At 40.5% G+C, this 16,318-nt stretch overlaps 2 protein-coding genes across 10 annotated transcripts in view; one reads left to right on the top strand and one right to left on the bottom strand.

The window, feature by feature from the left end:
- The window catches only part of LRRC34 (leucine rich repeat containing 34), a 15,554-nt gene extending 11,741 nt beyond the window's left edge, over positions 1-3,813 (top strand). For all 7 annotated transcript variants that reach the window (XM_026854705.1, XM_026854706.1, XM_026854703.1 and 4 more), the window contains one exon: positions 198-3,813. In XM_026854705.1, coding sequence (XP_026710506.1) covers positions 198-401 — 204 coding nt within the window. In that variant the 3' untranslated portion in view covers positions 402-3,813. The remainder of the gene's footprint in view (positions 1-197) is intronic.
- On the bottom strand, positions 590-16,175 carry MYNN (myoneurin). 3 transcript variants are annotated; one of them, XR_003399007.1, is made up of 8 exons: positions 15,678-16,175; positions 12,941-13,743; positions 10,977-11,136; positions 10,076-10,254; positions 9,738-9,821; positions 9,207-9,293; positions 4,533-7,472; positions 590-3,650 (listed from the first exon to the last, which is right to left on the bottom strand). XR_003399007.1 is itself a non-coding variant. In XM_026854700.1 (7 exons), exons 1-7 carry the CDS (start codon positions 15,941-15,943, stop codon positions 7,204-7,206), a joined length of 1,848 nt encoding a protein of 615 aa, XP_026710501.1. In that variant the 5' UTR covers positions 15,944-16,175; the 3' UTR covers positions 3,679-7,203. The 3 variants fall into 3 exon arrangements, 1 of the variants encoding a protein (XP_026710501.1); XR_003399008.1 differs by having other exon boundaries at positions 590-1,733; XM_026854700.1 differs by lacking the exon at positions 590-3,650 and having other exon boundaries at positions 3,679-7,472.
- Positions 16,176-16,318: the final 143 nt, after the last annotated feature.

Below are 16,318 nucleotides of genomic sequence, written 5' to 3'. Positions count from 1 at the left end.
ACAGCAATTAGTGAACAAGATACTTGATTTACCATGGGGATTTAAAAATAATTATAATATGGTGGTGCTCTAATGACACTTGGACATCAGCATACTGAAATGATCAAGTATTCTCCCATTATGTGTCATCTTCTAGAACCTTCGCTGCAGTCAAAATGGGGTATTATATGTCATATTCTTGGTTTTATTAATTTCAGGCATTTTCAGAATTGATTCAGACGGGTCGCTTGAAACCTAATTGTACCGACGTGGAGCCGTATGAAGTGGATGGGCACGTTTACCTCGCCGAGCTCTCCCACGGCCTTCAGAAGCATTACTACTGGACACCAAGTTGTGGGGAGGAGACAAACCAAGATGCTAATGCCAGCCTGGCAATTACAGCTGTTTCAGAATACTTGTGAGCGAGGTAGCAGCTTGAGCTTTTCCTATCTGGTTTCTAGTAAAATACATCATATCAGTATCCAACTTGCTGCATATTCTTTCTTCAGGGTCTTTAGAAGAAATCTAAAACTGCTTGAAATGGCATTAAAATATCAAGCCACTGACTTAAAATTTATTGCTAAATAATGCCCACTCTGTTAAGAGCCTATTAATATGAAAATGTATTAATTTTGCTGCAGTTATTTCTATTGCACACTATCTCCTTACCATGATGAGCTGTAGTTCCAGGGTTCCTAGGGGATACATTTAGTGAAGTAACATGCTCAGAGGAAAATAATTTTCACCACAGTGCACTAGGAGTGACGTGAGGCACTCTCAGCAGTAATGGGGAGTAAAACGCTCACTGACCAGAGGCACGCAAAGAGTTTAGACTGCAGCAGTGCAGATGTGTGAATCAAATTCCTGGCAGCTGAACTACTCTGCTCTTTTTAGGATGCCTTCTCAGATGAGGCTTTTTATTAAAAAAGGAGATGGATCAGAAACATCCACAGAGCCGTGGATGGAGTATCACAGCCTCGGTCCTCTCCCGCAGGGCTGCTGCAGGGGAAGAGCTGCCGCTGCCCTCCGGGGCTGTGCTCGCTGCAGTCAGTCAGGTGCGCGGTAGCAGGGAGCCCACAGGTAACGCCCCTTGAGTACAGCCAGCCAGATCCAACCCACAAAAACACACCCGGCACAGCCGCTGGGCAGCAGCTTTGCCTGACAGCAAATCAGATATGCTGTAGAACAAGATTCTTGCTGAAACCAGGTTTGGGGAAATCCACTTGTTGCTACTGTGTTCTATATACTCTCTTCCTTTTACTTAGTAATTAAGGGCTTTTTGATCTTTTTCCAAGAGTGGCTTTTTTTTCTAAAACCTCATTAAATGAACTTAAGCGTTAAGCCTCTGTAATGCTGGAATTTAAAGCTGGTGAACCTCAGATATAAATGGTATTTTGATTAACTTACAACATGTACTTGTTTCCTGTACTACAAATGAAAAACACCACCAAACTTGGTGTCATTATTTCTTCCTGTCTCTTGAAAACTGTTTGAAAAGATTTCTATCATTATAGCCATGTGGCAACTCCTACGCACGAATAAGACAACATATGCATGTAACGGTAGTTAAAACACTGTGTAATGGTTTAGATACAGACTTAGTAGAAGTTTGGGAATCAATCAGCTTGTTTCCTTTTTCCATCCTCTCTGCTCATACCTGTAGCAGTAACTAGAGAAAACCAGGCACCAAACAGGACAGCGGAGGTTTGCTCAAAGGCTTTCACTACTGCAATCTTCTGTGTGTCTAAACGTACCTGTTAAAAATTCATAAAAAAGTTACAGAATAATCTGTGAATGTATGTGCATGCAGGCAAAAGACCTACAAGACTGAAGTATAAGGACAAAAAGAAAGTAATTTCAGCAATAATACCCAAGCAGCAGTGATGTAACTGCTGCTGTTCTGATTCTGTATTACTACAGTGGTCATGTAGAAAGAGGGAGGGAGATGTATGGATACCCCTTACCAAGCTGGTACTGACAGCTGGCGTACACGGAGGGTTTCTGTTGTTTGGATTTTTTTGCCAAACACAAATTAGTCAGTTCTGTTGCTCCAAAAAGCATTTAGTATCATAAGAGGACTCAGAGGTAAGCCCAAAGAGCAAGAAAGTTTGTTCTACACCTTAACCTGCCGTCATCTTGTCAAGCTCAGAGTCCATACCTCACTATAAAAACCCTTGTCTACAGAGGAGCTTGTATGTTTACTGTTGTTAAACAGGAAGAACGGAGCAATGAGAACAAAAGTTGAGGATATGCTGAATGAGATGATTGTCTGAGAAGAATCTACATGCTGTGAAAATTCCCAAATTTCTAATTATTAGCTAAGCCTGTATGATCAAAGTTGGTATTCTGAGTGCTGCTGCTCTGGAGCATTGCAGGTTATACTCTGATAGGCTCAAGAGAGCACTCTCAGTACTGAGACACTGATGATAGAATTTTCTGCCAGAAAGATCACCACAAGATTCAGATATATTTTTTCCATATATCCTCTTCTCTTGTCCCGTTCAGGCTAATTTCATTACCCAAATGAAGTCTTAATTTACTTGCATGAATGACATTCAGTAATCTGCTGTGGTAACAAGGCATCAAATCTACCACGTCAGTCCCAACTCTACCAACAGCAGTATTTTATTTTTAGATGTGGTAAGATGACAACATCATCATACAAAATATAACTGGATAAATGGCATCTACTTTGAAAAGTGCTAGTGTATGTTTTTGAAATAGTTGTACTCGTCTGAACCCTTGTTTGACAGCAAGATGCTCCACCCATGAGCACTCTGTTATTGACAATATCCATAAAAATAGCTCGTGTTATTTGATATTCTTTCATAAGAAAGGGCAGCAGAATAATTCCTATTCAATTTCATATAAATAGCTTCCTGCAAACTAAAATAATTATTTGTGCAAAAAACTATATTGCTTAGAGACACCTATGCCAGAGACATTTATTGCTTTCCTTTCTTTGAAAGCCAAACCTTGAAATTCTTAAAAGACATATCTTGTATTCTTTGGAATGACAGAATTTACACAGGCTAGAATTTTTTGCCATGTTCTTCTGAGTAAATTATTCTGATAGCTAAAGCAAGCATAACCCTGCTCTGTAAACCATTGTTTCAGCTTCCAGAACTCACAGTACCTTGCTGGAAGGCAGGATTTTTGCCCCAATTTAAAAAGGGACAGAAAATGCCTGATCCAGCAGGCCAGTTGTACAAAGCAGGTCCCCTAAATCCCACTGTGTGCTCTAGCCACCACACCACCTTCTGTAAAATTAAACAATCCAGTAAAAAGAAGATACAACTCGTGAGAAAAATGCATTATCTGTTTTAGCATAAAAAGTACATCTTCAGTGCTCTGTAAAAAACCAACAAACCCCCAAAACAAAGTCCCCCCCCCAAACCTCACCCCAAATACCTCAAAACAAGTGGCAAAAAATGAACCTAAGAGTCATTATACTAGATTGTAGTTAAAATAAGGTTTTTGTTTAATTTAGTTTGAACAGATCCATAAAAATCTCTTCTATGAGAAAAGTTAGGTGTGTTTACTGCCGAGAAGGAACTGTAGTAATCCTTGCTGTGTTAGTAAGCTGCACCAAGGGCTACTGCGCGTCCTTCTGCCATGGTGTGTGGTGGTGGTTATGTCAGACTGCTTCCCTCCTCCTTTTGTCGCTACCCCTTGCAGTTATAAACAGGAGACACAAGGTGAGGGAAAATTACAAAGCAAGTTTATTAAAGTCTAACATAAAACACTTCAGGCTAAATATGTACAACTCCCTCCTTTCCCAGGGGATTATAAAATCGAGAGTTGAGGTATATACAAATAACAGAGGAAAAAAAATGTATATACATGAAAGATACTTTAAAAATAACTTAACCAAAAAATCAGTTATTAGTCCTTATCTGAACTTAATCCTGCAAGGCTTACTGATAGCCTATCCAAGATCACAGCCCTGAAGCGCTTAAACATGGGACTTGTCCATATTTGAAAATTTTTTTGAAACAGACGATTTCAGAAAAGCTGTCATGCTTTGTGCCCACACAGAGGCACAAATTTGGAAGTAACTGTCATACGAGGAGCTATTCTCACACAAGTATTTCCAAACAGCCAATTCAGCGATTTCTAGATGCACATAATGTAATTCAGGCAAAACTTGCACCGACTTCAGCGCAGAATTGACTGAAACAATGGTGTGACAAATCAAGTCGTTTTCTCTAAATTACTATTAATGGAATTATTAAAATTCCCACTTTCCTTTTGCAGATAGGTCTCAAGAAGATGTCTCCTAAAAAGATTCCGTGCTTTTCCATATTAATCCCTTACAGAAATTATCAGTACTGTTACTTGTACCTCCAAAATGAACGCAGAATCCTTAAACCTAGGAATTAGATGTGCAGCTGATTTCCATGCATCTATTGGCAAAAGGTACAGTACAGACCCACTTCTTCAGGTCCTACAGCACCCAGCCTGAACACACCTACAAATATATTTTTTTAATATATATATATATATTTTAAATCTATATTCTAGTAAATGAATACAGTTCATAGAGATCATACCTCAGCAGCTGAGATATCTTCATGAAAGATGAGGATAAAAATCAAGACTCTCAGATGGGGACTCAGGAGTGCAGGTCACTAAATTATTGCTCCAAGACAAAACTACAAGCCTGTGTATTCTATTAAGAAAGGTTAAAATTGTTGTCTTGTAAAAAATAATGATTATCTTCTTGTCTATAAAGAAAACTAAATGACTAATAAAGCAAGTGTTACTGTTATAAGTATCTAAACAAATCCTGTATAAATCTAAGCACTGTATTTTTTAAAAAAGTCTGAAATCTAAGAATACAGTAATAAGCTATAATTTTAGAAATATAAAAACAGTTCAAACAAACATTGTTATGGAATGCATTTTCTATGTAGGAATGTAATTTTTTTTTTATTTATTTTTTTTTTCTTCCAGAGCTAGTTCTCTCTTGTGGTCATTTATTCTGGATGTGTTTATCTTCAGATACTTTTCCTCAGATAACAGCAGCATATCATTAGTTTATCTTCCAAAGCTGTTTAGATATAAAATTTATCAGTTGTATGGTATTGTTCTTTTTCAGTATTCATGACCAAGCCTAAGCCTATCCCAAGACTTCTGCTCTATTTTCAGAGAGAGAAAGTAAAGAGGAACCTTATGACAAGCTACACAGAGTTTGGTTTTTTTACACAGAGTCAAGATCCCAGTCTTTGTGGTTCTTCAGTCTGAAATGGCAAGGATAAGGAATCCTGCAGGTGCTACATCAACAGAAGCTAAAAAAGAAGAGAGGGGAGGAAAAGGGGAAGTGCCAAACTAACAGAAAAAAAAAACAGCAGAGAACTTAATCCGTTGTCCTTTGCCAGCATTATGAAGGAGATCAGCTATTCATAAATGTTGTGTACAGATAAGGGAAGAAATTAAAGGTCAGGCAGGGGTGGCAATAATTAGTTCCAGTGGACAGTCAGAGATGCCTGCATTAAGAACGTTCCTAGTGAACGTGGCTGTACTCTTTGCTGCCTGTGGTAGAATTTATCAGCAAATCTGCCATACATTAAATCATAAAATATGATCAAGCAGCAGTTTGAAACACGCCACATACTAAGATGATCAACACAAAGCAGTGAAAGGGCCATTACTTTACAAGTACAAACATGTAAGAAAAAAAAAAATCCACAGTCATGTTGAGGGATCATTTGCAGAATATTTAAATGAAATCTTCCAAGAAATGTTTCACAAGTCTGTTTAATTAAGGTGCAGATTAATTATTACTCCATGTAGAACAGAATCAGTTTAGAGGTATCTCCTATCTCTTCTATTTATCAGTGTCTGGACACAAGGCATCAGTGGAAATAAAACACTAGCACCAAAGAAATAACCAACAAATAATATCTTTAAATGCATTGTTGGTACAGTATTCTGTTTCCTTACTATTTGATGATTACTTAAATAATGCTTACATTATGTTAATGGCACAAACTGGCAAAATGGAGTATAAAAGTACTCCTATTGTTAACTAGTCATTAATTAAAGACCCTACTCAGACACTAAAAATGTTGCTTTTTAAAAATGTACATTTCTAGTAATAAAACATACCTTTACATGGGTCTTGCTAGTTACCAGTTTTGTGCAGTTACTGTGGACAAGTAGCATGAGAAGTGATACTTAATTAAAACAAATCAGTCATACTCGAACTAAACCTTTCCTTGAAGAGTATCAATCTGCTCTGTTGTAGTCTTCCTTAATGCTCTCTCATGCAGCATTCAGTTATTATTTTCACAGTGAAGGGCAGGACTTATTTCCTTTTTTTATACCTACTGTTTAGCACAAGAAGCACTACTGTAAAAAAATTATGAAGCCATGATTCATTCCTCACAATTAAGTCAAGGCATCTTTTCATCTCATCTACAACATGCATGATCCAGCTCTCCTTTTGAGCAAATGTTGCTGTTTCTGTCAAAACCAAAACATTTGAGGGATGTGAAAAATATATCTGGGACGAGATACAATGCTTGATTCACTTAAAAAAAAAGAGTGACTTGTTGGAAAGAATACCCGGTAGTATCTGTGCCATTAGAACCCTCTAACTTACCATGCTACAGAAAAAAATTAACTCTCCTTTACTTGCCTTGTCAGGAAAAAATACACAAAACTTTCTTTCCCTCTGGTCAGACTCCAACTGAAGACGGCTGCTTCTGGCAGACAGCAGGAATTCTTTGCAAGACCTCACCAGAGCACCGCCCTACCTTCCATCATGTACCACGGTATCACCTTGGAATGCAGGAGTATGAGCTTGTTAGGACATTCAAATGATGATTTTTTCCCCTTATACCCCTGCATTAATAAATTATCAATTATGGCTTAAAACATCTGCTCTCAGATGACATTGTGACACATCAGATCAGCAGGAACATGGGAGGACATCTCCAAAACATATGAACATATTTAACAGAGAATTCTTAAGGCAGGTGTTGCTGGAAAGGAATCAATCTCCTGGAAATCAGTGTTAATTGCAAATAGAAATGTGACTGTAGATTAGCATGATTCAAAAACTGAAAGACAGCACTGCACAGTGGAAATGCCTTACAAGTGTCTTTACAAAGAGGAAAAAAAAAAAGTCCAATTCAAAAAGTGTGACTGCTTGACTGCTTACGTTCACCTTACCAAACGTCTGCTACCAAATTACCTTGATGGCTCTGTACTGCACTGTCAGTATAACTGCTGCAAGAAAATAAACTGAGGTTCTGAATATCCAGTCACAGCAGATCTTAGTAATGTTTCTGAGGAAGGAGACTGACCACCCGTCACAGGAAGCAGCATCTGATGGTCTTCAGTCCCAATGGAAAGAGGAAGTGCTAAAGACATCTCAGAGGGTTTCACATCTATGGACTCCGATAATGGACTTTTCTGACTCTGAATGGATTCTTGTTCATTGAAAGAATTATCAAGTGCATTAGAATCAGGGGGAGTTTCAGAACCTGAGTGGGGGGGAAAAAAGAAAAGAAAAAGGTTCAAGAGCTCCTGCGCAAATTCTGCAAATTCCCTTTTAAATGACTGTCAAAACAAACACTTGTGTGCCAAAGGCTGCTGGGGCAGCTGGGCTGTCAGTGGCTCCCATGTGTGGCCAAGCCAGAACAAGCTGTAAGTACAATGTACGCCCCGAGAGTCACATGCCCTGCTGCCTGTAGCGTGACAGCTGGATGGATGCTGCATTCCAACTTGATCTCTATGTGGCATGGTATGGAACATAACAAATCCCTAACATCACAGTGAACAAAGGAGCTTTGGAAAAAATGCAGTTATGAATGTTTCCTTGAGATTTTCCACCCCAGGAAATCTTAAGAACCACAGCCACATCCAAGCATCCTCTTTTAATTGAGACAGCAATCTACAATGTATCATTTATCCATAAACTGGAAGAGAACATTTGTTAAATCCATTCCAGCCAGAGCCATTACAGTTTTTATCCAGTCACTTGAGAAATGCTTTTCTATTCTTAACTGAAATCACTGCTAATGGACTCCTCACTGCCCTCCTGTTTGAATGCAGTGTGCTGCTGCTGCTCTTGAGAGGCTTTCTCATCAAGCCACATCAGGTATCTGGCCCTTCCTCTATCAAAGTTTGTTCCGAAGTCTCTCATTTCAGCGCTGAGGCTCTCCTGACTGCCTTCTGTCTCCCCATGAGAGCAGACCAGCCTTGGCAGCAATCCCAGCTCTCCCCCTCAGGCTCTGCCAGGCCCTCTCCACACTCACTGCTGCTCTCACATCACCCTGGCTTCCCACTGCACCAGGGCCTCCCTAGACAGGGCTTCTCGAGCTTCTGACATTCAAAGCTGCCTCTGCGTATGACACTTGCTTTCTCACCCTCTCCCTCCCACTCCAGACCTGCACAGACATCTACTATTCCTTTTTCCATATGAGAGAGGCAAGGGAATTATGGTTAATACACTTAAGGACAGACAAATCAGGAGGCGTTTGGAACCACTGTGGAAAGAGGCTGGCTACCTGAACATCTCTCTGCTTTGCACCATAGGTAAGTAATCTATGTCAAATTTCTTCCTAATCAAAATCTGGTATCTAGAGGAGGAATTGAAAGCATTTGAAAAGTTTTCTTAGAGCAGTATTCACAGCTGGGAACATTTTGCCAGCTGTCTGATCCTGTGTGTTTGCTGATCTAGCTCAGACTTGGGTTAACATTGCATATATAAAAAAAAATCTTTCAGTTACATTAAAAATATATGTGGTTTCAAGATGTAAAGTAATCCTTGTAACCAGTATGCCTCATTCACCTCAGTTACTACCCACGTAAAGACCTACTCCTTTGACATACTCAGAAGAGGTAGAAGACTTCCTACAATTCAGACTCTGCCTTCATGTGGGAAGCTCTCACAAGTTACTAGGACAAGAAAGTAAATATTCACATACAGAAATTTTTGTCAGCAGCAATCTACTTTTATGTTGTTCAACATGTGTTTGCTATAGCAATGCAAATGCTTGAAAATTTGTCTGGAATCTACTTTAAAGCGTATACTTTATGCTTGAAGAGGCTTGGGTACTTCTAAAGCAGATGCTTTTGGCTCTAGAGAGAGCTACTATCCAAAACCCTTTTATTTCCTAATTTTAGGCCTGGATAAGCCAAAAAATATATTATTCAGCACTGAAGACAAAACAGTTGATGTAGTTTCTTAACCTTTCTTTGCATAAGGAACTTACCTGTGTGAACTTTCGTTTTGTGCTTCTTAAGATTTTTTATATCTGTGTAAGAATTTCCACACATTTCACAGATAAATGGTCTCTCACCTGCAAAGAATTGGTTTGGCAGTTAGAAGAATCTTGAAATTGAAAGAAAACACAGAGATGTAGGATAATGGATTTCAATGTTGTATTTTAAAATACAACTTTGTAACTCTGTTATTGTGTCTGTATTCAGAATAAAATTGTTTCCAGAATAATAGATTAAAACAAAGGAAAAAAAAAATTAGAAGCAAAGCCATGATTATACATCAACACCCATACTGTTACATAGTCTGAAAAAAACAATTCACAAATTTTTTCTTCAAATTTGTTAACACAGAGATACAGAAATTACATCTCTGATATATCATACATCTCTGTTAACACAGAGATACATAAAGTAAGAAACTGCTACTTTCAAGTACAGCACAATACAGTGTATTTTAAAAGCAAAAGGCTGAAGGTAAAATATTATTTATAGTGCAGGAAGCGGCCTGCCTGGAAACTGACCTGTATGGGACCGAAAATGTTTATTGAGCTCTCCAGAGGAAATAAAACTCTTTTCACAAATGCCACAGATATATGGCTTCTCTCCTAAAGGAAACACAAAGAGTCTGTTACTTCAATATATAAACCAAATACACATAAAGAACAAATCAAAATGAAACAGAGGTGATGTCCAATGGGAGAAAGAGCTCCCTGAACTGGAGTCAAAGGGGAAAAAAAAAAACATGAGAAAGGAGTTGGATGACAACTCCAGAGGCAACTCCTGATCTACAGATTGTTGCTACCCATCCCCAAGCCCTCTGCAGGGCCCCTTCGGTCCCGCAGGGCTCTGCTCCCCTCACCTGTATGTTTTCGGGAATGGGTGATGAGAGAACTGGAGACCGCGAAGGCTTTTCCACAGCTGTCGCACACGTAAGGCTTCTCCCCCGTGTGGCGACGCACGTGGTAGGTGAGCGTGCTGGCCTGAGCGAACCGCTGACCGCAGCGATCACAGACGTAGGGCTTCTCCCCGCTGTGCTTCCTGCCAACCAACACAGACATCAGCGACCTCCTGGCCAAGAGGGATCCAACACCCACGATTAAGTAACTTTCCTCAATTAGTACTTTATCCCCAAAGTTCCCTGGGCTAATGTTCTGTGAACCAAAAAAAAAAAAAAAAAAAAAAAAAAAAAAAGTAACAACTATGAGTTTGGGTTTGAGTTAGCAGTTTCTCATGGAGTGAAATCCAATGTCTGTTGACTGGGAATCAGCACGTCCATGATTTCAACGGCAGAACTACAGGCCCTGCAGGTGTAACACACAGTGGGAGAAGTCAGCATGATTTTGCACTGCTGTGTACTGAAAGATAAAATGATTCCTAACAAGGGAATATAATTCCTGCTTCTGCCAAAAATGCAAAAGCCCCATGCAGATAGCAGTGAACAGTGAGAGCTGTTCTGTTTCACTTCCCACCAAGGAGTTCTCTCTTCTTTGGCGCTACAAGCAGTTTGAAACAAAACCCACACCACTGCCATAAGGATACCAGTGTGTAGGCTGCAAGATTCATAAATCACAAATTGCTTCCCTAACGAGCAAGTACATAGATGTCATCATTCTGTTATGCAGTGAAAGAGAAGACCCAAGAGAAGAGAAAAGGAGTAGAAATGACCAAATTATGTGAATGTGTGACTCTTGCTCTCACCGGAGTGAATTATTCTGTTTACACACGTGGCTAAGCATTTGCAGGATCTCGCTTTTGCCTACCTGGCATGAATCTTCAGATTGCTTGAAGTTGCAAACTGCAGGTTGCAGACATCACACTTGTATGGTTTCTCTTCTCCATGATGCATCCGACTGTGGAACACTAACTGGCACTTCTGAGCGAAGCCTTTGTCGCACAGTTCACATTTGTATGGCTTCTCCCCTAGTGAAAAATAAAACCCTTGTGCTCTCTGCACTTATGTAAGAAAGCTTTCCAATCCATTACCTGACCAAAGCTCAGGTGTCTGTTCTAATGCCTCTTACAAATAACATCTTGGAACATCCCATAATCAGGCTGCTGAAGGGGAACGTGCCAGGAATACAGCAGATAACAGACTATTTTTTAACACATTACCTATTGGGGAAAAAAGGTAATGTATTTAATAGGGCTGTTTCCCCAAATTATTTTAAGAATGCTACTACTACATTTTCAGACTTGTTGCTGCTTATGTCTATTCACAATTCTGAATATTCAAGATGAACAACCAGTAAATAATCTGCTTTTTTAAACAGCAACAGGTCTTCAACAGAGCCTGGTGCTCACTAATTTCTCGTTCGCATCTGCTGTAGAAGGCTTCAGGTAATTCTCTGGTTATTCATGTTCTCTTACTGGTCAGCAGTCTTGCATAACGGATTGTGCAACGCTGCAGTCTTCGATGACCGTATAAAAGAGCCTACCTCTGCATCTCTGCGGCAGTGCACAACAAGAACTCAATTCTTACGCACACTGTGTACATAAAAACTTCAAAAATTAAAGTATTAGACATCTAACCTGCCATGTAGCAACCAACACTGTGAAATTCCCTACCTACTAGTGCAAAAATTCCCAGTACAATACCCTCAAAAGCAGAAAATGCAGCTGATGTTCCTGCCGGCAAACTGTCCCTGAACACTGCTCACGAGCTCCATCTCGCCCACGAAGCTCTGGTTAGTCAGTGGCTGACAACACTGGAAATCCTCTCCCTTGGTTACAGAAAGAAGTCTTCTCCTGCAGCTGTACCTCAACACCTCCTACTTCACCTCTTTTCATTTTCACAGCTCCCTGGAAAGAGCTCCACTGCTGGCCTCTGCTCAGTTTTCCAAAGGGGAAAAAGAGCAAAACTAAACAATTTTTAATCTGATTCACTGTTACTTCAGAAATCCAAATGCCAGCCACAAAAGGAAGAAAACTACATCAACCAGGTCGCTCTGCTGCTTGGTGGGGTAAGTACAGCAGCAAAGGCGACAGCAGAAGAGCAGCTATCCCAGATCACCCTGAAGAACGAGCTGACCTGGCATCACGTCTTCCATCTCTAGGGAAGAACGTTCAAAAAGACAAGCACAGTACTTCTCCCGTATGTCTTAACATTTAAGTGTTTGTAACTGATTTCTCTCTGATGCTTTGTTCAGCAGCTCTTGATACAACAGACTTCTGGTAATGTTGTTGAATGCAGAGATAACACCATCACACATCTCAGCTGCATGTTTTACTAAAGAGAATCCCAAATGCTGTAGTAATTCAGCCACCTCCTCTGCCTTTTTGAAGACCCTACGGGAGAAGTTACCTACTTGTCAGAAGATTGCTTCTTCCCCCACTTTTGTTATCAAACATGTATTAAGATTTAACAAAAAAAGCAATAGAAATTCTGGTATCAAGCACAGTGAATTTTTCATGCTCTACTGGCAATTGTTTCTGGCACTCTGGCACTCTACAGGGTTAAAGGGCAGCCAGCTCTTCTGAGTCTTTCCAGAAATCCTCCAACTACTAAAATCCTCTCTAGCTATTTAAAGTAGAAATTATGATTTTGTACAGAGAAATGCTGAAACATTTCATGCTACCAGGATACGGGTACTATCCCCATATGCATACCAGCAGCAGACAGAATGTCTAGAGGAAGAAGTTGGAATGCAAAGACCTTTTCAATCCTGTATTCACGGGCTGTGACTCCAGGTCTCCACAGCCCATGAAGACAAGGCCAGCAGCTTACCTGTGTGAGTCCTTACATGTGTTTTCAACTGATTGCACTGGGTGAACGCCTTCCCGCAGAGCTGACACACATAGGGTTTCACTCCTTTGTGTATTCTCATGTGTCGACGGAGGCTACTGGCTTCGGAAAAGACTTTTCCACAGGTGTTGCACACCGGCTTAGCTTTGGAGTACTTCTGGTCGAGTTCCTCCCCTGTGCTCTCCAGCTGGTAGGCGTTCTTCTCACTGGCTATGTTGGACATGCAGTGCTCCTTCAGCGCGCAGCTTTGCTGAGGTTTTCCCCGTTTCTGTTTCGCAGCAATAGTCTGGACTAGGATATCCTGCGCTGCCAGTGTTTCGCTTTCCACCACAGACGCCAGCTGTAGCTCAGAGTTATCGCTGCCTTGGGCAGCCTGTTCCGTGATCTGGGTGGCCAGCTTATTTGCATCTAAAAACAGTTCAATGGATGTGTTCTCGGTCACATCGCTCTGATATTGCATGGATTTATTCTGTATGCTTTTGGGGGAGCTGAAATTCTTCTTTCGCTTTTTGGTTTGAGGAGATTTCTTTTCTAAAGCTGCTTTCTTTGCCTGTGGTTGAACCAACTCTGCGGAAGCAACATCTGCTTTCTCCCGATTACTGTAATCTTGGAGAGTCAGAAGGCAAGTCTGCTGATTCATTTCAACATTTCCAGTGATACTAGATGTCTCTGTGGAAGAGGGATTAGCAATAAAAGCAAAGTCTTCCATCTTGATTTTGCATTTAGTGACCACTTCTTCTACTTTGAGATAGTCAGCAGCCTGGTGAATTTCTTTAACATTCCAGCTGCAAGAAAACAAGACTTGGGTGACAATATTCTGGACAAAACAAACAACTGTTCTGTACCAACTGTATGAAACACAGACAGCAGAGCTACACAAAAGTTACACAGTCAGAAAACGTAATTTTGAGAACACATACAGCAAGATCTATCTCTTAGTGCTGCAGTGCCCTGAGACAGTAGTACGGCAATGACACCCGAACCGACGGCCCATGTGGGGTCTGCAGGTCCACAGAACTATTTCCAGTCAACTGCCTTCTGTACAATTTTATGTCAAAAGTCTAATTGTGAGGTTACGAGTCTAGATGTGGCGTTGTAGGTCCAAAAAGCTCAGAAATCACAGCACGAAGGAGTAAAACACTAGACAATAAAATGCCTAAGTTACCATTCTATAATCCTTCTGGGAAAAGTCTTAAGTAATTCGCAAGCAGCGCATTCACCTCACCACTTCTGTGAGGTGGGTATTAATCTTGTTTTATAAAACGATTTGCAAACTCTTAATTCTGTATCAGCTGTGCACCAACAACATTAACACCGTCAGTCCTCATTTAAAGTACTACGCTCGATTTTTCAGTTCCTGCAAAACAGGCCTCAGTGGTTTAGAAAAAACTGATCTGGAAAAGGTGGCAACATGCACCATCAAGGCTTTTGTGGGTTTACAGCACTTTAAAGAGAGATTAATGGTAAACAGCATCCCTCTAACAACCTCTTACAAAGTAAATGTAATTAAACAATAAGTAACTAGCCACAATTACTCTCTCTATGGGAAAACAGCTGTTTTAGTAGCTTGTATTATACTAGCACTGTGTTCAAAGTACACCCTCCTGGTGTCACCCAGGCACCCACCATCAGAAAAGCCAACAGAATGTGCCGACAGTTGCAGCATTCACCTATAGGGATACTGTACAAGATGTCGGGTGTGCAGGGGCAGACCCGCAGGTGTCATCTTTAGTCAGGTAGTTCTTCCCGGGTGAGAACAATATTTTCACCTCCCTCTTCCTTCAGAGATCTCAACTGCTCAGCATGAATCCAGAAACTCTCCTCCTGCAGTCCCAGACAGACACCAAGAACGCTGCACGCTTCTGCTCATGTGTAATTTGCAAAGCATCAATCACTAATTTCACTACGTAGCTGTGTACATTGCCCTACTGCTGTTAATCCATGTAGCTAACTTTAAAAAAGCCAACACCCTGCATCTGTATACTGAAATTATGGAGCATGAGTTTTCAGTCTCCAGTAGAAACAAACGTTTTTTTAAACCTGCAGTTGACACCAGACATTGAGAAAGGAGTAGAAATCCTGGACCACACACTTCAAAGTCATCACACTTCCCTTATGAGGGATAGTCTCTTTCTTTTGCTGAGAGAGAAGCACTGCAAAGAATCCTCCTTGTATATGAAGCAACACAATGGGCACAAAATTCAATGTAGTGTAGGGGGAAAACACTCTTCCTGTGACTTCTTTTGGGCGCTGTAATATACAATGTTACGTAACAGATCACGCGAATTCTAACAAATGTAATTTTTTAAAAATGGTGCCTATCCTCATCTGTTCCTCAGACTTCAGTCTCTACCACATACACAGTTTCTGTGTGTTCTCTGCAAAACCAGACTCCTATAATCCAACTTCAGAAATAATACACTTATCTTTCCCTCTCCCAGTAATCACGCAATATATTTAATCCCTTCTGATCCAGAAAGACTGGGAGACTGAAACTATCAATCAATGAAGTATCAGACAACATACCTTTCTTTCAGCACTCATATGTCACATGGTATTTTAAAACATACAAACAGATGAGCTTCAACTTGCTACTATGTATCATATCCATTACTATTTGTTCCTCTGGAACTTATTACAGAGATCAAAAAAATCCAATACTGCTTTAACATGAGGTTTATTTCCCTATTCTCTTTCCCCCTTTAATAGCGTATGTTACCTGTCAAGGTTTAAGTTTCCCGTATAAATAAATTCCAGGAGTTTTTGGAATCCATCAGCTTTCACTTGAGTCTGATCCAAAACCACATTATTGTCAGACGCATCTCTGTAAAATGCCCCGAAGTACTCGCTGAAGGAGGCAAGCACATTTCTGTGCGCTTTGAACTGGAATTCACCGATAACAACGGTGCAGTCACAAAGAAAGCCGGCTTCTCGCTGCTTGTTCAGTCTCTCTAAAAGGTGCTCACAGTGATGGGAATACTGCATTTTGATAACGAGCTGCAGCCTCTTTGTTCTGATCTGGGAAAGAAAAAAAAATAATTGATTTATATGAAAGATTTAACTTTGTTTTCCCCTTAACAGCGCAAGTTAATGATTACAAAAGAGTCAGTGTTGGAATCCACTCGTGGTCACCGCGGGACGGTTTGTGCTGTAGCGCTTTTGTACGAGGTACAGCGAGACGGGTGGATCCTTCTTAACTTGGGGGGCTGCTAATTTTAGAGACAGAACGGGGGAAGAGGGCAGAGACATGTACACTCCCCGACCCGATCAGAGGATTAACCTCACTAAGCTGACGAGCTGTCACGTCAAAACCGGGCTCCGAGGAGCACTTTGCAGAAATGAGCCACCCGCTGTCTCTTA

The sequence above is a fragment of the Athene cunicularia genome (assembly GCF_003259725.1).
Source record: "Athene cunicularia isolate RWA chromosome 9 unlocalized genomic scaffold, athCun1 chr9_part1, whole genome shotgun sequence".
NCBI classification, from domain to species: Eukaryota; Metazoa; Chordata; class Aves; order Strigiformes; family Strigidae; genus Athene; species Athene cunicularia.
The sequence above is the reverse complement of the archived record's forward strand: the minus strand, read 5'-3'. Positions and strand labels throughout refer to the sequence as shown.